At 36.5% G+C, this 27,091-nt stretch overlaps 1 protein-coding gene across 1 annotated transcript in view; it reads left to right on the top strand.

Annotated features, from left to right (window-relative positions):
* Nucleotides 1–27,091, top strand: part of LOC144369713 (3',5'-cyclic-AMP phosphodiesterase 4D-like) — a 233,125-nt gene that overhangs the window by 178,686 nt on the left and 27,348 nt on the right. Inside the window, 1 exon segment of the mRNA XM_078029833.1 lies at nucleotides 4,227–4,339. Coding sequence (XP_077885959.1) covers nucleotides 4,227–4,339 — 113 coding nt within the window.

Below are 27,091 nucleotides of genomic sequence, written 5' to 3' on the forward strand. Positions count from 1 at the left end.
ACCTTGAAGTCAAATGTCTTTTGAACTAAGCTTCTTATTATGAGTTTCTTATTGAATACCAGTTTTGCTGTCTTTAAAAGGGTTCAACAAGTATTTATTGAGAAGTAATGAGTCAAACCAACATTTAAGCAGACAGGGATGAATCATTTAACAACCTCTAGTTTTCAACTTTGTCAGTGGTAAGGACTCATCCCAGTTAAAACCAAAACCAATACAGTATGGTATTAATGGCTTCCAAACCTGGGAGCCATTGCCCTGAACCTCCTCCTGTTTCCCTTCCCCACTGATGTCAGGACTGACTCCCTCCTGCTCCTACTAGGTGTAGCTTGTCATCTGGGTCGTCTGAGTCTATGCAGAGATTTGAAGGAAATTTCACATAAAGGAAGCAGACTAGGAAAGCCAGGAGCTGATTTTTCAGACTGAATGATGATCAAGTGACAAAAAATAAATTGAATCTTAAAAAGTAACTCAGCATGATCAAATATGCAGAGTTGAGACTCTGAGAAAATTTACTGACAAAGTGCAGAGGTGGAGGTGGGATCAGGCACAGGGGACAAAGCTGGAAGTGAGGTGGCTTTTAGAGTGGCTCAAAACATTAACTGAAGTTTGATGAAAACTTTAGGCATTAAAAACCTATAATATGGTCTTCAATGAGAAGAAATATTAATATTACAATTATTATTATTATTGAGAGATATTATTACTGTTAAAATATTAATAATTTAATAATAATATTATTATTGTGCTTTGGGAATATAAGATCATGTAGGAGGTTTTAAAAGAGGAGAACACCAGAAATGTAGAGAATGTGTAGTTTTGCCAAAAATATAAGACTTGAAGGGCTAGAAAGGAAAATGAGGGTCAAATGGAAAGATGTGTCTTTCCTACTCATTCATCAATGAAAGGGTGAGAATGTATGGTAGTCTTTGAGAAATAGTGATCCTGGTTCTGCTGGGTCATAGGTCATTGTTAGGTCAACAGGTTCAAGTATTTTTGGTCAGAGTGCATTCCTCAGATTGCATCTCTTCGGGGTCCAGTTGGTCCAGGGACAGCTGAGATCATTTGGTCAAGATCATTCCTGGGTCACTATTGGAGTCAGGAAAGGAATTTCTGTGTTTTGATTCCAAACCAAATAGTCGTTCAAATGACTACAGATTCCAGGAAAAAAAAAAATTTTTTTGAGTTGTGGTCTCAGCGTCTTGCTGTGCAGCTCAGGCTGCTGTGGAATTCCTGGGCTCAGGTGATCCTCCCACCACAGTCTCCTAAGGGCTGAGTCTCCGCATCACCACTCTGCCCAGTAAAAGTACTTCAATTTCTCTACTTTGAAATTATCTTGTCCATATGAGCTCTTTGTAAAATACTCTCAGGAAGGTTTCCGTCACTAGTACTAAGCACTATTGCTGTCAGAGATGCAAACTGGTCACTAAGACCCATACAAATACACAATATTAAAGTAAACGGTACATAGCAAGGGTAAATACTACTTCATGTTATGTTCCGAGTTTCTACATACAGTACCAAATATATACGTGTGTATGTGTGTGTGTGTGTGTGTGTTGCATATACTGCTTCAGTTGTATTTAGATTTCCTTTACATTGTATAGATGGAGTTTCTTCTGTTAGTTTCACTTGAACTGAAAAGTGCAGTATGTTAAACAAGGACTCTAAACAAAATTTGCCACGAGCATTACAACACACAAATATTGTTTATGGTAGGAGTGTGCCACCATCCCTTTTTAAACAAATACAGGTAATAAAACCTTCTCCATTCCTATACACATTTTTTATACTACTAGGAATCAATGCCCACATATCTTCAAGAATGGGCACAATCAACAACAATATTCATGGCACTTCCCACTTGAAACAAGTCTACTGTGTCATAGTACAAAACAGAGTTTTTACTGTGGTTCACTGACAAAATGTAAGTTATTGAATGTCATTTAAATCCTCACCTCCAAAAACATGTATGAGTAGCCTGGGACCTCACAAGACAAGGAGGGCTTCAGAGGAGCTGAAGTTCCTGTCATGGTCATCGTTGGAAGATCTTTCAAAATACCAAAAAGCAATGGTTGGGCATTGAAGGAGATGAAGACAAGACACTTTCAAGATGAACAAGTATAATTATTGAGGCAGCAAAGACAAATCTGAAAATTAATTAGATGTACAGGTTTAAATTACAAGGTAGAATTAAATGTTCAGAATATTCTTCATGGGTTAGGTTTATAACAAAAATTTATATAAATGAAGTAAATAATTTTAAGTAAAATAGTAGATGCATTGAATATAGTAGTGTTAGAAAATTGAAGAATTCATAAAAATTCAACAATTTCAAAGTTTACTTCAAGAATTAAGATATAAAAGGCTATTGAAGAAGAATATGAAGTCAAAAGAAGGTCATACATAATAATTAAGTTTAATAAACCCTATACTTGTTTTAAATTGAAAACCTTTTACTCATACTAATGTCTCAATTATCACAATGCAAAATGTGCATACATTACATAAAATTACTTAAGCTAGCAAATATTCTCTAAAGATATATATATATATATATATGTACACACATATGTTATATATGCTATATGTATGAATGCTATACATGCATCATATACAACATGTACATTGTATATTTACATCCATATTCTTTCAGACAGTGGGAAGAAAAAATGCTATACAATTGTTTTTCTCTTACCACAGAGCTCTCATTTAAGCATAGAAATGGAGCAGTATTTAAACTTTAAGTTTACAAGATCAAATCATATCAAAAATTATCAAAAATAAATGATCAATGGTAGAGCATTCGCCTAGCAGGCCAAGACCCTTAATTTACTCCCTAGCATTGAATAATAAAAATTGTGGAATAGTATGATTTTTAAAAACTAATCTTAAAGTTGAATAAAATATAAATGACATGCTTCATGCATTTTGCTTAATTAAAAAAACTTCCATTTTGATTTTTCAAAGAAGCAAATGAAATTAATACTGTTAATTGTGTTAATTTTCAGAGAGGTATAGGAATTGAGTCCCAGTAGTACCAAAAATATGTGCAGGACTGTTCCGATGGTATTGTGTTTTAGGAATAGATGGGGAGAAAATGGATTGCTATTTTAAAAAGCATCCCATGTGTTACAGGCAATAGGTTTGCCAGGTACAGTGGCACATGCCTGTAACCCCAGTGGCTCAGGAGGCTGAGGCAGGAGGATTGCAAATTCAAGACTAGCCTCAGCAACAGGATGATGCTAAACAGGTCTCAGTGAGACCCTGTCACTATATAAAATACAAAATAGGGCTGGGGATGTGGCTCAGTGGTCAAGTGCCCCTGAATTCAAACCCTGGTAGCCCTCCCCAAATAAAAAACAGGTAATAGGCTCATAAATACAGTTTTTTAAAAAAGATAAATCATGTTTGCAAATTGAAACCAACAAAAAAGAAATTGGGAATGGATACATGATTTTTAGATTAAAGTTAGTCTTAATATTCAAATGATATGTGAAAAATGACATGGGCAACCTTCTAGAGAATGAATGTTTAATCTTATTTTGCAAATGAAAAAGCTGAGGTGTAAAGTAGCTAAATTGCCCATGTTCTCCACATCCCTGTTGAGTTGCAGAGTCAGCATGTGAACCTGAGTTCTATCCATTGCTCTATCACTATCACTGTAGCCTCTAAAACGGACACCTCCAAACCTCAGCCTTCCACTCTGCCTCTACACTGCTATAGGAAACGTGTTGGCCGCGCACCTGGCCACGGCTGATTCATTCGCTTCAAGTGCCGAGCATAAGGCTTGGCAGGCGGGGCGGGCGCGGGGCCGGGGACCGAGAAGACCCAGCAGTGGACCCGACGTCGTTCTGTGGGACGGCTGCTAGTCGTCATCCTCCAGAACTAGGACGAATTCCCGCCGCGCTGTCCAAAAGTTGCATCGTGGTTATTCCACCTCCGTTCCTGTAATAAAAGTTGGCTTGTCGCACTTCGCACGCCCTCTCTGAGGGCCTACCCGCGACGTCAAGCTGGAGAAACTAAGCCTTCCAGTCGCGAACGGCCCCGCGGGTGGAGACTCAGCCCCCATCGAGCTGCCGGGTTTGGCCATATGAAGGAGCAGCCCTCATGTGCAGGCACTGGGCATCCAAGCATGGCGGGGTATGGCAGGATGTCCCCCTTTGAACTCGCTGGCGGCCCAGTGAAGCGCTTGAGAACTGAGTCCCCCTATCCCTATCTCTTCGCAGAGGAGGCCTACCAGAAACTGGCCAGCGAGACCCTGGAGGAACTGGATTGGTGTCTGGACCAACTAGAGACCCTGCAGACCAGGCACTCTGTCAGCGAGATGGCCTCCAACAAGGTAAGTCCCTGTTTTACTATCATTGATGCCCCTAGACTGCTGATTCCCACGCTGGTGAAGCACCAGTCCCTGTGGCCCCGGGAAATACAGGGAGATATTTGTCATGCTCATTGCATGTTAACTATTATGCTCCCTTTAGAAGGGATGTTCTTGTTTCCATTCCTTCCTTCTCTCTTTCACTCACTATAGATAAATTAAACATTTTGCAAAATCAACTTTGACATAATTTGATCAAATATCCAGGACACAAGGTTCCTAAGTGACATTTTGCCCTTGCAAGGAGAAACCCAGTAGGGTCTGTTGGCCTTGCATATTTAAAGGTATTCTTGGGATTCCTGGTTGGAAATAAGAGTTGGTGGATGTCAATGAAATCACTTGGATCTCACCACCTACTGCACTCAAACTCAGAACTTAGAACCTTAACCCTCATTTATCTAGTTATCAGGATACCCTGTTAGACCTTTGCCTTTATATATTCTGTTGGCCATACACAGTTAGAAGCTTCATTATGATCATTGCCTTTTCTTTTGATCTTGAAGAAGACCAGATTTCTGAGGTCATTTAGTTTCAAGGAGGTTTCAGCTGGACATTTGTGCCATATGTACAAAAGTGCTAGTCTTGGCAGTTAATGGAATTTGGGGGTCTGATAAGTAATCTTCAGTATGAAACAGCCATAAAATAGCCTGGAAGTTAAGGTAGAGTATTTTCAGTTTTGCTGCATTTAAAAAAATAAGCCCTGTTCTTTTTGTCTATAGTTATGCAAGGAAATAAATTGGATTATGTGTGTTTTAATGATTGACTGACTGAAGGGGCAGGAAAGGAGGCATGTGCATGTTGGATGCAGATATCTGAGGGATGCAGCTAGTAAGGACTGATAATATTGTGTTCAATTAATAATACTTGTTTCTTAAAGATACTTATGTGTTTTAGCCACCCATTTATTTGCAAGATCAGGAAGGTGATGGCCATTTTACTCTTCATGTGTACATGTATTTCAATGAGTGATGCTTTTTTTTTTTAGCTTACTATAGTTTTTATCCCCCCTGTTTTTTCCTCATGCAGTTTTTACAAAAACTGTAGCATCACAGACACTTGTCTTATCTGTTAACATTTCTTATATAGATAGCATTGCTGTTTAAGTAAAAAGTCGGCTTCAAGCAAATAAAAGGGGTCCCCAGCTACTGCTTGAATTTAGTAACCTACCCTTATGCATAGTGACCTACCCATGTATACACTGATGATCAAATCAGGTTTTTATTATTTAAATTTGGGTCTCATTTCTAAATTTGGCATGGCTTCTCTTAGAATTGCTTTCTTATTGGGACTCTTAATTCCTGTAGTAGCATTAGATGCCATTGTTCTCATTTGGCTAAAAAAAAATCTTATCTTTATAAACTAGAAATAGAGATTGTTTTTCTTTTTCATAATTTGATTCATAATAACAGGAGATGTATGCCAAGTATCTCCAGTGTCCTAAATGCTGAGTGAGAGCATTCTGCACTGGATCTGATCTTAATTCTTTATCTGTTAGATTGATTCTATGTAGTAAAAGGCAGAACAAAATTTGGGTATCTAGCGAGATACATGCATTTATTTATGTTTTTTAGATGATTTGACAGTACTTTTTAAGCAAAATGTACCTGAAAAGCTAGTTCACTTTCCTTAAAACTCATATTCTTAATGGTGAAACTTAGGTTTAAGTTTAAAAATTGATGTGAAATCTAACAATATATTGTGATTTCAACTGTGAAATAATTTATCTATACTTTAAGGTAAAAACATTTGGGGTCACAGCAATTGCTCAAAATGACAGCTTTCTTTTACAAGCACCAAATAAGAGGTATTTTTTTCTGCTTTTAAATCTTCTCTGTGATGGCTCTCAACCTTGAGTTAATTTACATGATTAGTGTGGAAGATAGGTTTATTTGGTTGAAATAATCAAATAAATAAGAAAATACTTTTTCAAAGTGGAGCCGTTTAGCTCTGCTTATATCCTGTGGTTGAAAGATTATTCACATGACACTTGGGTCAACCAAAGCTCTTGCTTCAACTTTTAATTTCTAGGCTGTTCATTTCTTTTTCAACTTATTCATTTTTAAATTTGTGTTATGCTCACATAATTTTTTATAAATGAAAAAAAAATTAAAACTAAAGCTCTTGGTAAAGTTTGTAAAGTTACCAAAGCCACAAGAGCTATAAACTGAGCTGGAGCAGCTGATCTGAAAGTCCCTGTGAGTGATGCCCTACCTTCAGTCTGGACTGGAAATGCAGACAATTTGTTTCACACCATCTCTCTTGAGTATGAATGAATAAATCTTCAACATTGCTTTTTGGTTATTAGTCTTATTGCTATCCATTCTGTCAGGGTTTATCTTTTGCCATGGAAAAGTTTTCCCCTTTCTTGAGATATTTAAAATTATACTCTAATAGATTAAAAAGCACAATAAAAACACTAGTAAGAAACCAGGATTTTAAAGTGATAATAGTAAATACTAATTATGAGATGGATTTGGGTACTGGGAAGAAGGAAACTGATTGCTCAAATCCATTTAACAAGTTGGGTTAACAATTTATATATTTAAAAATTTTAATAAAAGAAACCTGATAGTAATTTTAAAATATTGCTTTAGAAGTAACTAGCTATATTTTCTGTATTGGTTTTATACTGTGCATACTGCTTATTGATGCTATTGAGGTAGGAACATTATTGAATTCTTGGCCAAGTCCAGTTGGCTTGTAGGATGCTTGTACCAATTTGGTAAGAGATTCCAGATGGCATTTAATTTGAGTGATTAAATCTATAGCATTTACCTTCATAAGCACATTAATCTGCCTGAGAGTTGTACAGATTTCCTTTGGAACCTCATTGTTACAATTGAGGGAAATTTTAGTGAGTTATCAGAGCTTTTGGAGGCAAATGGACCCGGAAGTTCATGGTTTTGTTCCTTGCTAGATGAGTTACATTAGCAACTTAAACATTTTAGCTTCAGTTTCCTTGGCATAATATAGGCATAATAACAGATACTTTTAAAGGTCAATGTAAGAATTTAAAGGAAAATATATATATTTTAACAGCAAGCTAATTGAGTGTCTGTCAAGAGTAGCACTATATCTGTTGTTACTGATATTATTTAGGGATCAGATCAAACTTTACTTATTACCTATTTAACCATACTGATTTAACCATACGGATTGCCTATTTTAACCATAAGTTATGCTAGACACTTTGTTTCATAGATATTTTTATAATTCTTAGGTAACTGTCTGTAAAATTCTATTAGAAGATTTGAAGTCCTTATTAGAAGTTTAGTCTTTTAAAAATAATTCAGCTATGAAATTCCAGACAGAAAAATGAATTATTTTATCTGTTTTACTGTAAAACTGAAAACAAAAGCCATATAAATCTTTAGAACATGTAAATGTCATGTAGGTTGGTGGGCACTTTTCCATCCTTTTATTGATTTTGCAAAGTAAAGTGCCTTTCTGGTAAAAAATATCCTTTAATGTGGAATAGTTTCATGGTATTTTGAGTTGTCTCTCATGGAAAGTGTATTGAGGGTAGAAGGAGTGGCAAGGAGGGCAGGAATATGGCCCTCAGGACTTTCAAAGACTGCAGTGGAACCTGGTAACTTAATTCTCTTGTGACCTAATAGTGTGCATTTCACCAGGCCTTCAGTGTAAGTGCAGTGATGTTTAAAAGAGAAAATGAAATAATTATGGATTCTTTCCACCACATCCCCAGATAAAAAATGCATTTTGTTTCTCCTCTCTAATTTTAGGGGCAGTTCCGAGGCTTGGCATTGCTGGAAACTAATGGTCTTCAAGTTGAAAGTCTGTCTTGATACTAGGATTCAAGTGTCCTTCTAAGGAACTTCAGGTTGTCCTATAATTCATTCCAGAGGTGCTTAGGCCAGTTTGCAAATGTGGATATGACTTCTTTATAGAATTTATTTGTCTCTTTGGTTTTTAGTAATTATCCCTAGTATGTTTCTGTTGCCTATAAATTAAATTGCTTTTCTGGGGTGCTTTTTCTTAGAGCTTTCCTTGGTTGCTCCCCCTGCTGCTTTTTGATTGTCAATACATAGCATGGACTAGCACTTTCTGGGACTGCTGATATATTTGATGGGCAGGAGGTCTGCTGGAAGGAATATATGTTCATAGAAGTGGCTCATCTTAAGGTATTTCTGCACTGCACAAGTAAAATAACTCAGAATAGAAATCAGTGTTGAATTTTTGCTAAGAAGGAACTCAAGTTAATTGAAAAAGACATTTTTAATTTATGAAACATTATAGCAACACTTGTTTTCTACATTAAAATATTAAATTTTGAAAAAAGAATTGCTGAGAGTTAATTGAGGTACCTAAAGAAAAACTCTAGATTAAAAAAAAAAGTAATGTTTAACTATAGAACCTCAACTTTTTGTTGTTTTCTTGAACTTGATATATGATCCTTCATCCATTTAATAAAGGTAGATTTTAGGAAAGACTTTTGTAACTTACATATAGTTTCTTAAAGTTAATACAAAAAAGATTGAGAAATCCTTGTCTTTATAAAAAATGTTCTTTTTATAAAGTAATAATAGAAAGAAGGAAGCACTTTTAATGGGTATTTTTGTTTTATCGAATATTTAGTTAGTTGACTTTAATTCACCAAGACACTAAGGTTAAAAGGGAAAAAAAAAGTTGTCTCTGTTGCCATCCACTCAGTTCTAGTGTCAGTAAGCTTAAATATCCCTAACACTCAAATTATCAAAAATTCTTCATTTTTATGAATCAAGAAATTAATCATTGCTAGAAAAATTGCTTTAATTTATTACATGTTGATTTTATTCATGGGAAATGGTAGCTCCAACTGAGAACTTTATGAACTCTTCACTTAAAAAAAAAAAAATATATATATATATATATATATATATATATTTAAAACATAAGGTTTAACTAAGATAAAATAGTACTGTTACTAGTATTATGGATAGATTAAATAAACTTTTCTCTGAATAGCAAGGATGATAATGCTTTTGTTCAATTTAAGATTTTTGCAGTGTCACATGGATTGTCACTGTTTTAAAAGATATATATATATATATATATATATATATATATATATATATATATATATATATAGTAGATGTGAAATGTGTTTAGTGTCATGATTTTTAGTTGCTCCATAAAATTGGTAGAGCTTGATTTTCTCTTGTTTAGTAAGGGAGATCAGCTTTTTTAAAGCTGCTCATTGCTGGGGTTTATTGTGGCTCTAGTAGGGCAATAGTTCTACCCTAGTTACTTGTCATCATAGCTTAATTGGCATAGTTTGAAATCTTTCTAGAAAACGGACAGACAGTCTTTCATTTTAATAGTCACACGAGTTGAGTTTATTATTATTTGCCCCAGGGATAGAACCTAGGGGTGCCTAACCACTGACCCACATCCCCAGCCCTTTCTTTTTATTTTTTTATGTTGAGTCAGGGTCTTGCTAAGTTGCTTAGAACCTCACTAAATTGCTGAGGCTGAACTTAGAGCCTCACTAAATTGCTGAACTTGTGATACTCCTGCATCAGCCTTCTCAGCCACTGGGATTACAGGCCTGTGAGCAACACCATGCTGTGCTAGTCACATGATTTTTGAAAGAAGACATTTAATTTTATTCACTCTAACAGGAATAGGGGATGAATCTTGATATTTGCTTAAACCACAAATGGTTCTGTGTTCATTAGAAAATTAGTTAAATTACATTAATAGATAAAATAATGATAGGTTTATATTCTTTTAAAGAATACTTTATTTTTAAAAGAATATTTATATTTATTATTGTTTTTATATTCTGAGTTTTTTTTATTGTTTTGCTTACTTTGTATGTGATAAAGGCAAGTGATATTTACCTCCTGACCTGGAGTATGCACCAATGATACTTAGGGCAACTTTGCAGAATGGAAAGAACTCAGATGTTTTTTGTCAGGTGAATTTGGTCTCAAATTTCAGCTTTGCTGTTTCCTACTTAATAGTTTGGGCAAATGCCTCACCTCTCTGAAGTTCTATTTTCTTCATTTAAAAGTAGTGATAATAGAAGGGGAAATAAGTTGAAATGTTGTAAGAATAATAGCTATAAGTGTGCAAAGTTCATTCTGGTGGATAACACACACTGGATATTCCATAAATTATATGTGCTCATTTGTCTGGAATATACACAAAAAAAACAAGATCAATAAAACCTTGTGTTTTATACTCCTTGCAGTGTAAGAATGTAATATTTCTTGTTTCTATTCTGTAAGGAATTATAGTCTAAATTATAATCTTAATTAGTGTTTCTCAAGCCATCATTTCTGTATACACCATCATTTCAGTATACATTCATATCTGCAATTGTATGTTAAAGGTTTAATTTAAAGTAATTTATTTAAAAAACATAAATACTAAACTGAACACCTTATTTTTTCTAATATATATTAAAATTAATATATAACAAGAAAGCATTTATTTGAAGGCCACCTTATGACATTTAGCTTACTACTTATGGACTGTGGCCATATTTTTGGACATAGTCATCTGAATTTGTAACAAAAACATTATTTAAAGTCATTTTTAGTTAGAATGATTTGTTTGGTTTAAACAACCTACCATGTTCTTTCTCTGCCTTCAATGGAATTTCCCTTCTAGAAGAAATGGAAAATTTCTTCATTAGAAATCTCTCATTCATTAGATACTCATTCCTCAAGTAGAACGGTCTGTGGATCTTGACCACCCTTCTATAGCCAGGCTGCCTGGGTTGGACTCATTCTCTGCCTTATATTCAGAGTACATGGGCCCACTTTCCCATCTTCTTCATCTGTTAAATAGTGGCTGTGATGATTTGATGAATTGAAAGATGAGAATTATTGAGACAGAAACATGGTAAATACTGAGTATGTTAAGCCATTTATTTCCAGCTATAAAGGAATATTATTAGTTCTTCTTAAAGTCCTACATAAAGCAGTGGAGGGTTTTCTTTTTCATAAAAGAATATATCTCTGTAGTTCCTCTGAATGAAACTGGAAATAACAGAGGCTCACAATCTCTTATTAATATTTAATGTTAATAAAAGTATATTGAGAACCTAGCCCGTGTTTCCACCTCTCAACATCTGAACCATCTTGTACACCACAAATATTTTCTCATTCTGTCAGGTGAGAGGACCTAGAATAGTATGAGTGCACCCAGCACCCCCATTTTAATTTCTAACACTACTGTCCTATAAAAGACAGCAGGATTCCTTAGAGAAATGTCGGATTCTAGGGACTGAGGCAGGACATATACAATATGAGCCTGGAGCATCTTGTACTGCCAGAAAGTAAGGATGAGATCAAACAAACAAAATCATATACTAATGTAGGGTCCTATAAGTGGGATACAAGAGCAAACTGAAAGAGCTCTAATTGTCAAAGCTGGAACAATACATGCAAAAAAATGTAGTACTATATTATGACTCAAAATATAACATAAAAACCCCTGAGTGTATGTTGATAGAAATAGTTGATTGAATAAATAATTAAATGGGAGAAATGGGCAAATCTCCTGTGCAGGAGAATTCCAAATAACATATAGATAAATTCTGCACCCACAAAGAGGAAGAACATAGCTCCCCTCTCCTGAAGTATGGGCTGTGCATATTGACTTCCTTCCAAAAGATACTCTTTGAAAAGGGGAAAAAAGTAACTCCACAATGAGAAACTCAACAGATACTACCTCACCCATGTTGTCAGGATCAACACTGACGATGATACAGTCATGTTAAGAATCTGTATCCTTGATATGATCTGATGAAAAAGGTATTTTGCATCTATTATTTTCCTTGGCATCTGCAATTAACCCCAGTCTAATCGTGAGAAAAATATCAGGCAAATTCCACTCAAGGGATATTCCTCAAAATACCTGACCGGAACTCCTAAAAACTGTGAGAATTATTAAAAATGAGAAAATTTTAAGAAGAAACTCAAAGCCAAGAGGAGCCTAGGGAAACATGCTAAGTAAATATAACAAGGTATCCTAGGTGAGATCCTGGAACAGAGAAAGAACACTAAATGAAAGCTAAGGAAGTCAGAAAAAAAAGTGTGCAATGAAGGCATCAATATGAGCTCAGTAATTGTGACCTATGTGCCATACTAATGTAAAAAACCTGACTGTAGAGTATAGGGGACTTTCTGTACTTCCTTCACAAGTTTCCTGTAAATCGAAAAATTTGAAAACAAAAAAGGTGATGTAAAAACTCGGCAGCATCCTCTAGGCCTGTCTGGAATGCTGACCTCCTTCTGAAGCCTGATTTGTCCTGTCTCCTCCTGAGTCTTTCTCCACAGCCCCCTCCCCCATTGGATATTCCATCTATCCTCTTTTACTTTCCACATGATTTTATCTGGGATTCTCTTCACTGTTAGTACAATATGTTGCCTCTGTTTTATTTTTCTGATGAGGCTGTCTACACTACTTTTAGTCTAAACCCAGGGAGTGTCAATATCATCCTTTGTTAGGTAGTCAGGTAAGTCAGTACAGGGCTCATGATAGTAGTTAATGTAAATACCATTTCTAGCTGGGATTGGTAGACTAAGAGTCAAAGCATTATCATTCCTGCCTCTTAAGAAAATGTTTTTCGTTCATTGACAAGAGTTCCTAGTATTTCTCCCTTAAGAATCTGAGTTTTGCTTCTAGAGAACTCATCTCTCAGAAATGTTATTGCAGGATATACTAGATTAGCCTTATCTCATTTGAATTTAAAGTTAATAGTGTTTAGGCAAAAGCCAGATGGACCATATTCATAGCTGCAAACTGTTTTCTGTCATATCTATTTTAGCAATAACCTCTTTTTTATTAGATCCTTTTCAGTTGTAACTATCTGAATGCTCTTTCAGTTTTGATGAAAAGGGGTGTGTGTGTGTGTGTTTGTGTGTGTGTGTGTGGAGAGAGAGAGAGAGAGAGAGAGAGAATCTTTTTCTCCTTTTAGGGTCTAATCTGTCAGGTTTTACCTAGCATGTGCTTGAGTTCCCGTCTGCATCTAGGGGCTGCTGCACTGTAATCCCTACTTTCACAGCCTCTGGTTCTTATTCCTGGCAAGCAGTTAGCTGTGCAGACATAGGCACCATAGTAGGAAACACCTCTGCCTGTCATAAACAGGTCTGGAAAGTAGAAAGCACAGGCATGATAGGGATGTAACCATAGCAACAAGGCAAAGATGCGGCTGCCATATTGGAGTAAGTTCAGACCCATGGGTGCCTTCTTCACTTCAGAAAATAACTGCTTGATTTTAATGTGTGTTCTCTGTAAATAGCAGTGTTCTGGCTGCTTTGTTTTTGTTTTAGACAAATATGAATGAGCATTATTCATATTAATTATTCATAATTGTCTTACAGAAATACTCTTCAAAATATTTTGAGGAAATGTGTCAGTGTTTCCTTTTGTTATTCTGTTTTAAAATATTACCTGATCCTTCTGATTCAAACTCAATGAAGAAGGAAGAACAGTGAGAAGTTAGAGAAAAAAATATAAAAATGATCATGTACCTTTTAAAAGAATTATAAAATATACTGAATTACACAGAATTACAAAGAAAATATTTTTTCTTAGTAAGGTGATATTGTATTTTTTATGCCTATAAATCAACTCTACATTTTAGAAAAGGAGTACTTGAGCAAGATAGGTTGTATTTGATGTTTGCTAGTTTCATTTTTCTATATTCAGGAAAAAATAAACTGCCTTTACAATTGATGGGCTTTGAAGCAATAATTTAGGAAGAGAATGAATTTCAATTTGGGGAGGGCTTTCACAGTTTAAGAGAATTCTTTCGTCGTGGGTGCTTTAATTATGTATATGTGATTTAAATGTCATTATTTTCAGGGAAGCCCTGTTTCACAAAAAGAGGCTAAAAGTTGCATAGAGTGAACAAAACTATGCTTTTCTCCCTGCCTTTCATAGAAGTGGTATTTAGTGAATATTCATTGACTAGTCCCTTCCCTTTTTTAAACTAAGCACCTATCCTCTTCCATCTTTTTGAATATTTCAAGTCATTTTCAGCAGGCTGTGATAAAGATGAAACATTAATATTCTCTTTAGCCTATGTTTTTATTTTCTTTCTTTGATTTCTTAATGTTATATTCTCAGCACGATCTCTTAGATCTTCATAAGAGTAGTGATAATTGGGTTTCAGTAACTCATGAGGAATCTTTTACTAGAAATAGGCCTATTTCTTTTCTATATATCAGGAGAAGATTAGTTTAGTTTTTCCTGAAAGATATTTGGGCCTAAATCTTAATTTTGCTTTAGTGCTAATGAGAAGTGAAATGATTAAAGGGAACAGAGTTGTGTTATGACACAGTTAATTCCTATATGAAAGGAATTTATTATCTGAAAAGTCATATTCAGTGGAAGAATCAATTACTCATTGTATCAGTGTTTACTTTTGTTATTCTGTTTTAAAATGTTACCTGATCCTTCTAATTCAAACTCACTGAAGAAGGAAGAACAGTGAGGAGTTAGAGAAAAAAAACATAAAAATGATTGTGTACCTTTTAAAAGAATTATAAAATATACTGAATTACACAGAATTACAAAGAAAAGACTCAATGCCAAACATTATAGTGTTATCCATTTGGTCCATAAACAATCTTTGACTACCACTGGTCGGGAAACTCTCATATGTGCCTTACCTTTTAATGTAAGGCATGATTTTGTTTATTTTCTCATACCTCAAACCTTAAGTTTCTAATTTAGTCCTAGAAATAGTATACTACATATGAAAACAATTTCTCCCATTTCTAAAGATGAAAACCTGAGGCTCATTTAAATTTACCTGAGATCCACGTGGAGGGAGCACATGTTTTGCAATACTGGGGGAGCCCAGGGCCTTGTGCAGGCAGGCTGGCAAGTGCTCTGCAGGGATTTTAGTAGGTGTAAAGGTAATTATTTTTTAGATAAAGTGTTGGGTGAAATAGAGACATAAGTGTTTGTTCTCAGACTACATGTTCAAAATATTCAAAACATTTTAAAATATGTATTTAATGAGTACTGGATTCCAAAATAGCAAGAGCAATTTCAGCAAAAGCTAATTACTCAAGGGGAATCCTATAGTACATCTTGTTCTGCCTTCCTTCTCTCAGTTATGTCAAATGGGCACAAACCTGACCTGGCCCCTTCCTCCTAAGAAAAACATGATGTTGAGACAGTGTGTCTGGTCAGGAGCCATCCTGGCAGGCAGGTAGTTAACTGGTCACAGATATAAATGAAAGGATAATGAGGTTGGTGAGATGAGAAAACCAAATGATGAAAGCAGATCTATTATGCCAAGCTGGCAGAGAATCTAAGGATATTGGTGGTGAGTAAGGCAACAACAGAGAAGGTGTAAGAAAGTTTAGGGTTTTAAAAATAGCCTGTTACTATGAGGGTCTTTGAAATTCTGTTTTCCTCTAGGGACAAAATGGGAAAGGGAATGTGGACCAATGGATGGTAGGAAGGAAGAAAAATGAGGGAAAGAAAGGTTTCAAGAAATACAGAGAAGCTATTAGCGTGCAATGAGGGCAGGAGGAGTGGTAGGAGGCAGAACATCTGATCCCGCTGGCCTGGGGTCAGGGCTCTCCTTGGCTGAAGGCAAAGGAACCGGTTTCTGTTCCTGACCTCCTTCTGCCTCAGGGTTTGTATGGTAAAATCTGGTTGTAATGAGCCTTGGGGACAGCTTTGAAGAAAAAAAAATCAGACAGGTCAACAAGAGGGTACAAATGTTCTAAGGAGGATGATCAGCAGCAGCTTTGGGGGAGGAGGGGAGGACCGACTTGCTTGGGGAGATTAACAGACAGTGTATTTCATGAGGCTCAGGTCTCTGTTAGCACTAAGACCTAGTGTCATCTCCTTCACCTGTTGCCTCCTTGAGTAGTAGCCCAGTAGCAGCATGGATGGGTTGCTAAATCCAATGGCTGGTCTATCCCCTAAGGATCCTGGTGCCCAGGAGTGAGAAAAGGGAATAGTTGAAGGGTACGTGACAGCAAGGTGCAAGCTGCAATAGGGTGAAAAGAGACCATGTCCATATAAATATCAGCTGATTCACTGTAATAGACTTGTTATTAACTTACATGCTAGGAGAGTAAAACGGAACAGAAGAGCAAATTCTCAATTCTCCTTTAAATCACCTCCTAAATTCTGATGAACTTAGCAACTTCTTTTCTGGGTATGAATCTGCTCCACACTAGAGTTAAGACCTTGGACCATTAATTTACTCTAACCCCTCTGAGCCTCTGTTTTCTCTATAATCAAGACAACATAAGCTACCCCACTGGACTGTTGTGAAAATTAAATAAAAACTTATGTAAATTTTTTAAACATGGCAGGCACTATGGCCTATCTTTAGTAGGGATGATGACTGTGACTATTTTTAAATTTAAAAGGTCAATTTTATATACTGCCATATAGGTAACCAAATGCAATTGGGGCTTGAATCAACAGACTGGGAGAGGGCTTACAGAGTGTGCCTTTTAAATCCTGATACCCAGTCATGGTGATTTATGGGACCTTACCAGCTTGCATATGTGATGCCCACAGATTTGTTTACTTTAGTGTTATCTTGGTTACCTAGCACCCAATGATAGCATATTTTTATTTACACTCTTGCTGACTTCTTAATTAGGTTGGCTCTAAAAGGATACTATGAAGGTGGCCACAAAAAAAAAAAGACTTACTAATGTTATAAAAGCTGTACGTAGATCTTCATTTATCTGTCTAAAAATTGGTCCTTTGCTTGTGCTTTGTTTTTCTCTTCCCTGGATGACCTCCAAAGCCCCTTCAAATGATTTTTCTGATTCTGTGAAAAGCGAAGTCATGATTTAAAAATGTGTCCAATATCAGACAAAGTGAAGATAACAAGTGCTTTTTCCTGGTGAAAGTAGAAACGAACTAGAAGTAGACCCTTTAATCCTTGCAGATTAAAAATGACAATCCAGCTGAGAAACACAAGTGTGGATGAGATGACCTTGAATCCAGTGCCAGCCCCATGATGAGGTCTTAGTCATGAGTCTGACACTAGATATAGCCATCAAGAGAAAACTTCCCTAGTGGTGCAGTTGTTATAAGGGTTGACCATGAGTCACTGCATAGGCAATTGGTTCCTTTCCATTTTCCACTTAATGTCAGCCACGTTGTGGAGAAATCAAACTTCAGTTTGCTTAATAATCTCTTTTTTCCCTCTTCAGTTCCATAATTCCTTAGGGATTTATAAGGTCTACCTGTTATACAGATATAGCAAAATAACAAGGAATAGCCAAGTGAAAGTAACCAAGGACAACACAGTTCTGTGTTTCAGGGCTTTGATCTTATGGAGAATACAGACTTGGTCTTGTTGGTCATATAGCCCTGATCTGGGGTTATATGGGCACCATCACTTTCAAATGACATTTTTAATTTGGTATGTCTCTGTTACTTTGTTTGATCCTTGACCATTCTCTAGATGAGATACCACTTTCATGTGGGAAATAAACAATTAGGAGGGTTTGGTTTTGTTTTGCACCTTTTGACTGAAGTCAACCACAGTTCAGGTTTCAGGCTTTCACTGAGTTGTTGTTTTATCCTTTTGTTTTAGATGGCAGGATATCTATCTGCTCAAGGTTCTTAGAGGAGAAATGAGATCTTCACATAGGTGTATTTTATGCAAACAGGCAGGTACACAAGTACCAAAACATACAGACATACCACTGAAAATATAGCTAGTCTTCTAAGTCAGCCTGTTGCATTTTAATGAGTCATGGAATGCTTTAGGGTGTCCAGTCCTGTAGAGAAGTTCCCCACACAGGACTAGAATGAGAAGGATTCCAGGGAACATGCTACTTGAACATCTGGATCGTGAACATTGAGGATTCCTATTAGTTGCTAATGAGGAAGGAGGTATATGATAGGGGCTAGAAGAAATTTGGGTAGAATAGAATACCCTGTAGGTTTAGTGTTATTGTATATTAGTGGGGTGGAGGATGAGTGGGTATCATGGAAGCGTGAGCCTGGCTGAACAATCTGGTTTTAAGGCCAGAACAGGGGTGAGAAATGCAGATTGGGCCACATGGCAGATTGTGTTAAATGCCCAGCTAAAACATGAGCAGCTCTCCTACAAATCCTGCAGAGCCTTGCATTTGATTATAAAGATAATATTAGAAAGAAAATAGAACAACCAAGTGATTTGGGGAGGGTAAATCTGGTAAAAGTGTACAGGATGGATCCTATTGAGGGGACATACTAAAAACAGGAAGAGTCTGTTAGAGAATTAGCTACTGGAGTGACAAGGGCCTGAAGTAGGATGGGAATGAAAAGAAAAGATGGGCAGGACAAAGATTGCATGAGGAAGGGTGATGGGTCCTACAGGACTGCAGGACTGCAGCCAGAGGACAGTATGAAACTCTAAACTCAAATAATGGGAAAGATAATAGTCAGTAGATCAGGAAGAGAAGCCAGATTGAGATGGGGGCTGTTGGACAATATCTTAGTTAAACTTTTAGTCATGAGATAGAGGTGAGACTCCATGTCTAAGTTGCAATGCACTCTGGGCCTTCAATTGTCAGGCCTGGTTTTCCAGGAAAAAGGCAAGATTCTACTAGAGTTTTGCCTCCACAGAGTTGATAGCTGGAAGCCTTCAGACTCATCTGTAAGACAGGGATAATGCTAGCGCTCATTCATAAAATTTTTATTAGAAATAAATGAGATAACGCCAGTAGTATAGCCAGCACCATCCTCAGCACATAGTAAACACTCAATAAATTTGAGCTTTTATTATTCTTTTATTGTTTTATGAAAAGACAGTTTTGTGTATTGTTAGGTCTGGTATTCTGGAGGCTTTTGAAGCCCGCAACTTGGAGTCTTTTCTTACTACCCCAGATGGGAGAGTGTGTGTTCTGATCCACATACTTACCTCCCTATCTGTGGGGGGAAGTGACTGCCCAGGCTGTAATTGATCATGTCCAGCTGTTGATCACCGTTAGTCAGGTCTGTAGTGCTTTTACATGAACAGTTATGGATCTTGGCTACTCTTCTCTTCATTGACACTCCCATAATGCAATCCCTGAACTGGATTTTATTTTCATTTGCTGGGTCCATTGTGAAATCAGTCTTAAGGGGTCTATAAAGAGCTTCTTTTGAAGAATGGTATGAACCCAGTGTATTATTCTGCATTTACCCAGAGTAAAATATCCTTCTTTATATTTGTCAGAAAAAATATCTTGGTGTGTTTGAGATCTCCAAGAGCAGTCTTGTCTGGCTTGGGTGATTTTGATAACTTCTAGACAAACCACTGGTACATAAACCTTTGGGTAGGTATAATGGTAGCCATCTTAAAACAACCTTTGTATCTATATATCTATATCTTCATTTTGTTTATTTATTTTTATGTGGTGCTGAGGATTGAACCCAGTGCCTCACATCTACAAAGCAATCTCTCTGTCACTGAGCTACAACCGCAGCTCACAACCTTTTTTTTTAAATATTTTTTTAGTTGTCAATGGACTTTCATTATTTATTTATTTGTGGTGCTGAGAATCGAACTCAGTGCCTCACACATGCTGGGAAAGCACTCTACCACTGAGCCACAACCCCAGCCCATAAAGCAGCCTTTTTAATCAGAATGTTTTCTTTGTGACAAGTTTCAGAATTTCTGGCAATAATATAACTCACTGAGCTCCTGGCACATGCTTTATAGATTATCCTAGATCACATTAACTCCAATTCCTCCACACAGCACAGAGCCCTTAGATAACATGCTGCCTGTTTCAGGGCTCACAGGAGGTGGGACTTTAAGTCAGCCAGAGTAACCTGTATTCTATACCATGGTGCATCTCATAAATGTCAGTCCCTGCAACTTAGTCACTGTGGCAAATCAGACAAAATCTACATGATATTCCATTACTTGGTGCTAGAACCTTCCAGGGGTATCTTTCCACCCCTTTGAAGTCTTCCAGGGTCCCATATCATCTTGCTTTCACTTGCCTCTGATATCATTCTCCCCTGTCTCCTGGTTCCTTCAGCCTTACTGTGAGTGGTCTGTTCTGAGTCATCTTTATTTTTAAATTCAATTGTAGTTTTAAAACATTAAAACTGTACATACAAATAGGATACCTTGTGATATTTTAGTACCAGTATATGTAGATAGATAGATAGATTGACTGATCGATTGATTAGGACAATCTATATAACATTTAAATCAGATTATGCATAATCTATCTTTAATCATCTATCATTCATGGTGAAAACATTCAGAATCCTTTCTGCTAGCTTTTTAAAATGTAGCATTATCTATGTACCCTACTGTGCAATAGCACATCCTAATTTCTGACTCCTGTCTGACTCTAATTTAGTGCCCATTGATCAGCTCCCCCCATTCTTCCTACTCTCCAGCCTCTTGTAACCACCATTTCACTCTAAACTTCCTCACATATGAGTGAGATCATATATGTGTTACTTATCTTTTGTACCTGGCTTACTTCACTTAATTCTCCCCAGTTCCTTCCATGTCGTTGTGAAAATATTTTATTCTTTTTCTGCTGAATTATATTCCACGATGGAGGTGTACCGCATTTTCTTTACTCTGTCATCACTTAATGGACACTTAGATCGTGTTTCCATATCTTAGTAATTGTGAGTACTGCTGCAATAATTGACTTCCTAGTAATTTGAGTCTCTTCTCAGATACCATCTTCTTGGTACAGTTTTTCCTCACTACTTAATCTTACAGTCCCCATCACAGTATCATATTGCCTCTATTTTTTCATTAATTTTTTTTCTCCTTCTTTGTCTTTCTGCTCCAGGAGTCCGAAGTTTACGTGGTCAAAGAGAATCTTTCTTGTTCATTACTGTGTCCCCAAGGCTGGTACACAGTAGCTGTGCAATAAATATCAGTGAGTGAATAGGTGAATAAAACCATCCTAAAAATCTTAAGTGTCTGATTTTTAAAGCCCATTGCTTTCATAAGAACTTTTAATGAAACCTAAGTACTATGGTTTTGTTTCCTTGTTAAGAATATCAACAGTTCGATAGAAGAGTAAATATGGGAAATGCCATGTCAAACCAACAAGGCAAGGTTGTGTGTCAAGTCCTTGGCAGAGCCTTGACTATGCTAATGTACAGATTCCATAGAAGTTACTGCCACGTTGAAGCTTTGTTTGACAGTGGAAGTCGTCTTTACAAAATGCTGCTTTGGATTGCTGTCCTTCATTACACATTCTGGGACATGCTGCCTTAGACAAAAGCTCATCCTAAAAGGGGAAAAAGCATCATATACTGACTATAAGGAAGCAAATTTATACTGACTGTAAAGAGTCCAGGCTGGAAAAAATAGAAAACTATGAAAAAAATAAAATAAAAGCAAAAGGATTCAGAAGGAATAATCCTATTGAGGCTCTTCAGTTTTGTGCAAAAAGTTGTGCCCATTTTAATGGATTTTTCTATCCCTCATAGTTGGCATAGTATTTGTCCTAGACTGAGTACACAATAATTATTTGTTGCCTTTTCAATGATGAACAAATAATAGTGGCCCAGGGTTACCATTTGTGTGTTGATTTTGTTCTGCAATTTCACCAAATTCATTTTTTAGTTCTAACAGATTTTTTTTCCTGTATGTGGTCTTTTAAGGCTTTTCTGTATTTAAGATCATGTCTGCAAGGAAGGACAGTTTGACCTCCTCCATTCAAAATTGGATGCCCTCTCTTTCGTTCTCTTGCCTAATTGCCTCTGGCTAGGACTTCCAGTACTATGTTGAATAAAAGAGGTGAAAGTGGGCATCCTTGTGCTGTGCCAGATCTTAGAGAAAAAGTTTTCAACTTTCCCCATTTTGTATGAGGTTGTCACATATGGTCTTGAGTTTGTCACATATGGTCTTTATTGTGGTAGGTTCAAGCTTTTGTTGGAAGTTTTTTTGTTGTTGTTGTTGGTTTTTTTTGTGTGTGTGTGTGTGATGTTGAATTTTCTGAGATGATCTTCTGTCTCTATTGAGGTGAATCCTACATGATTTGGGTCCTTCATTCTGTTTGGGGTATATTTCTCAGGAGAGTTTATTGATTTGTGTATGTTGAGCCACTTTGCTTCCCTGTGATAAATTCTACTTGATTATGATGAATAATCATTTTTACCATGCAGTTGGATTTGGTTTGCTCATTTTTTATGAGAATTTTTGCATCTGAGTACGTCAAGAACATCAACGTGTAGATTTCTTTTTTGTTGTTGTATCGTTGTCTGGTTTTGATATTGAGGTTTTGCTGGCCTTACAGAATGAATTAGGAAAAATCTCCCCCTCTTCAAATTTTTGAAATAGTTTGGGAAGTATTAAGTAGAAAATGTTAAGCGCCAGGTGAATGTTGGGTTGCATTGTTTTGTGGCTGGTGTCTGATTTTTTGTTCAGGCATCTTTTGTTGAAAGGAGTATCCTTTCATTTTTTAAAATTATAGCTCAAATTTTGTGAGTTAAAATTACTTTAAGATCCACATAGCAGAGGGGTGCATGTGAAAATTATGCCTTTCTAGAAGTAAACCTGTTTACATTTGTCCTTATTGCTTCAGAAGACAGGCCTTCTCTGCTTAAATCATTTCACAAAGCATACCCTATAGTGAAGAAGGAGCATTTTTTCTTTAAATTGGAATTTCTTTTCTAATGAATGTTGTAAGTGTTTCCTGTTTTTAAATAAAGCCCTTTGGGTGAAAGATTTCAGACCGGATTAATTAGATAATGAACCTTCCTTTGTTTTCTAGATTATTATTCAATTTTTAAGATCCAACTTGCTGTTCCTCTTAATCTCAGTCATCCTTAGAACTTATGAGGGAGCTTTCATTTTTTGAAATATAACTCAGGAACAGAGCTGCTTTATAAGTCAAATGTGGGTCCTTTGTCCCTAGAGGGCAGTAAACACAAACAGATGTAGTGCATTTATTTGAGGTTTCTTCATGTTTTAGCAATAATCAAAGTTATATACCGTTTTTCTAATGTGTAAATAGATTGAAAATCCCGTGATTTAAAATATTGGTGTTAGCTGGATGTGGTGTCACACACTAGCAACTCAAAAGGCTGAGAGCAGAGAGTCCAAAGTTCAAGGCCAGCCTCAGCAATGTAGGTGAGACCCTCAACAACTTAGACTGTCTCAAAATTAATTCTTTAAAAAGGACTAGGGATACAGCACCGTGGTAAAGCATGTATGTATGCATTTATGTATGTATGTGTATATATGTCTATATTGTGTGTTTGTCGACCTCTAAAAATAGTTCTAAGAGACACTGACTGCTAAAGCTATTGTGTTTAATATCTCAAGTTAAACTTTGCCTCAGAATTTTTCCAGGGGCATTTAAGTAATTGTATTTGCATTTGTGAAACTGAACAGTACCAGATATATGAGACCCTACTTTATATGAATTTGGTTCTTGGTTAATAATAATTACCAGAACTTTATTCTAAATTGAAAGCTGTAAAATAAAAGTAGGTAAATTATAGAAGTAGATAGAATAAAATATTTTCCAATAGTGTAAGTTCTACAAAAAAATGCTATTACCAGGACAATCCCTTTGGTTGGAGAAATCTAAGAGAATATATGTTCATCTTAATATTTCTTAAATATTTCAAGTACAATAATATAATATTTAGCTTAGAATTGATTATATTAGTAGACCTTTAGTGTAGACTCTGGAATAAACATTTTAAAAAGTCCGAAATGCTATTTTTTATTAACATATATTAATTGTACATGTCAATGGAGTTTGGTATGATATTTCCATACATACATACATATATCCTGCACTGACCAAATCATCCATTTCTCACCACCCCCCATCCTCCCCTCACTAGTCCCTGGTGATCACTATTCTACTTTCAGGTCTTTTTTAAGTTTCCACACAGAAGGGAGAACATACAGTACTTGACTTTCTGTGTTTGTCTTGTGAAATACTGTTTTGGGCAGAAGCCAGACAGCCTGATTTTAAACTTTGGCATTACTACTTTCTGGCTTTGTAACCTTGAGCAAGACACTTGACTTTTCTGAACCCCAATTACCTCATGTTTTGGTTTTTCTTTTTCCCTATTAAAAACTGTGGCTTTTCTGTCTCGACCAGTGTTCTAAAGTCAATGATGCCAGCCATATGTTAATGTGTCAAGGATTCAACTTCATCCATAGAATTTTAAGTATCCTGAAATACTCCAGAGAGCTTGCTGATTGCTCGGAGTATCTATTAAGGACTGAGAAAATGAAGAAGAAGAGTGGGATGTAGTGATTCTCAAGAGAATTATTAGGAACAGGGAACTGAATGCTAATGGAAAGTTTTTTTTCTGTTTCAACATCTATGTTTATAAGCCATTTGCATGTTCAAGAGTGGCAGATTACAACTAGGAATCTGAATTCTAGCTGTGGTGCTGCCCCTCATACTGCATAGTCAGGACTTTCTGGACCTCGGTTCCTTTTCTGAATGTGTTGCCCCCACTCTGCATGATAGCACATCCTTGTCTGGTTCATAGTACATTCCCAAACACAGGCATGTCTCACTCGGGTGGGGCTGCGTATCTGGGCACCGCTTCCTAACTAAATTAGCTGATAGGATCCACCCTGTCTGGAGATGGGACCACAGAGATAGTAACTATGGTTCTTTCATTCAAGATGCTGTAGATTCAGCAGAAGAATTGAGGGTAAAAGAATTTGCTCCTGGATTCCTATAAATGATCATAGAGCTTGCATCAGCCTTTTAGATGATGAACCATCACAGACCATGGTGAGCAAAGGCAGAAAGAGGACTGGGTTTGCCTTAGCTGTCATCCATGGGACAAGTTATCAAGTGTTTAAGAACGTCCATCTTTTGACTTTAAAATGAGCAGAGTATCTATCTTACTGAGATGTTGCAAAGATAAGAAACAAGGTATATAAAACTCTCATTGCATAATAGATGCCTAATAACTTGAGACAGTTTAAAATCCACAGAAGTCAAGTCTGACAGTAAGAGTTGCACCATTCTGGATCCATCTGAATTTCTCTTCTGTATTGTCTAGAATCCTCCCCAAGTTCTTCCTACCATGGCAGTAGGAACAAGCTTCTAGTCTGTTTTGTGTAATGGGAAAAAAATAAAATGAGTTTTAATTTAGCTTGGAGCTTAAAAAAGACTTCTTATTCCCTTGAAATATGGAAATCTTCCTTGGTACTTTATACTTAACACTTGCAGTAATCTTCTGGCAGCATATTAGGGATTTACAGTTGAATCAATTCAAATTCGACACCTCTATGAGCATTAGTGCACGTTGTTGCTGATGGAAATTTGTGGAATGGAGACACCATTGTGTTCAGCAAGAGAATGGGCAGTGGACAGTCAGAAGCAGGGGAAACCATATGTGGTTTTGGGTCATTTTTAAGACAGGTTCTGTGGTTTTGCCATATATAATTTGTTTTATATGTTTTTGGTGACATTGCTGAGGGTAACACCTCTGATCCTTTCCTATCTCCTATAGGTGGTTAAAAATGTTGCTAATTTTTTGCTTTTGCATCAGTGAACAACCTTTTCATTATTGTGATCATTAACTACCTCAAGAAATATAGAAAAAGAGTAAGATATATATTTTCTCTCAATGATTCTACCTTCTGATTGTAGAGGCTAAACTCATGGCAATAGAAACAACTAGAACAGAGATTCTTAACACTGGAATATTCAGAAAATTGGGGGAACACAGTGTTGGGTGCTTCTCTGGTGAGCCAGAGGCTAAGGAGACTGGACACCCTGAACTCCATAGGAAAATCCTTTGCTATGAAGAATTGCTCTCTCCCACCCACAGGACTTCCAGCTGTTCATGTAGATGAAAGTCCCAGCAGCTGTTCATGTAGATAAAAAATGCCCTTATAATAATCTGAGCCTAGAACCCAGCTCCTTTTTACATGCACACACGAAATATTTTTACGTGGTTTAATCCACACTAGCTTTTCAGTAATGCAGCAACAGCATCATGTTACGTGAAGTTTGTACTTGGTTATATTTGAAGGCTTCCGAGAGTAATCCTAACCATTTCAGGAGAAAAACACAGTCTTTCTAATATAATTTCTGTGTGTTCATTTTTATGCTGCTGTAACTTTCATGGCCATCTTCCATATCGGAGAAATCACAGTGAACACTTACATAGCTTTTACTGTTCCAAGTGCTTCGATTATATGCACTGATTTAATTCCTACAGCAACTCTATGAGGTGGACACTATTCTCATTTCCAAGATGACTAAATTGAAGCATGAAACATTTAAATAAGTCTCTCAAGATCATAGCTAGACAGGAATAGTAAGATCTAACCTTCTAATGATTTTTTAATATGGTTGTATACAATATTTATGTTTTGTATTATTCAATATAAATTTTTTTACTTCTCCTTATGTTACTGATATAAACCATTCTACTTATTTTTGAAAAATTATCTATGTAGAGAGTATTTAGTCTGTGTGCCTATATTTAGCAAAGTATATTTACAGGAATTGTCATTAAGAATTTCAATTCAGGATACAAGAAATATTTGTTGTAAAAAGAAAATGTTAACTTACCAAAGAATAAAATTGACTGGTGGATAGATAACAAGGAGTCAGGACAGTGAGCCTGAGCTTGCTGAGAACCACTTTGAAGTATGACTTGGATTTAAATGATAGGGGGTGACACGCATTGGGAGCTCACCACTGGGTGTGTTGCTGCCTGGAGGCCTTTGCTCTGGGTGTGCCCGTAGCCTGGATCCCCCTCCCAGGGCTCTGGGTGATTGCCTCACTCCAGATCTCTGGATGACCATCA

This window comes from Ictidomys tridecemlineatus, chromosome 13 (assembly GCF_052094955.1).
Source record: "Ictidomys tridecemlineatus isolate mIctTri1 chromosome 13, mIctTri1.hap1, whole genome shotgun sequence".
Lineage (NCBI taxonomy): Eukaryota > Metazoa > Chordata > Mammalia > Rodentia > Sciuridae > Ictidomys > Ictidomys tridecemlineatus.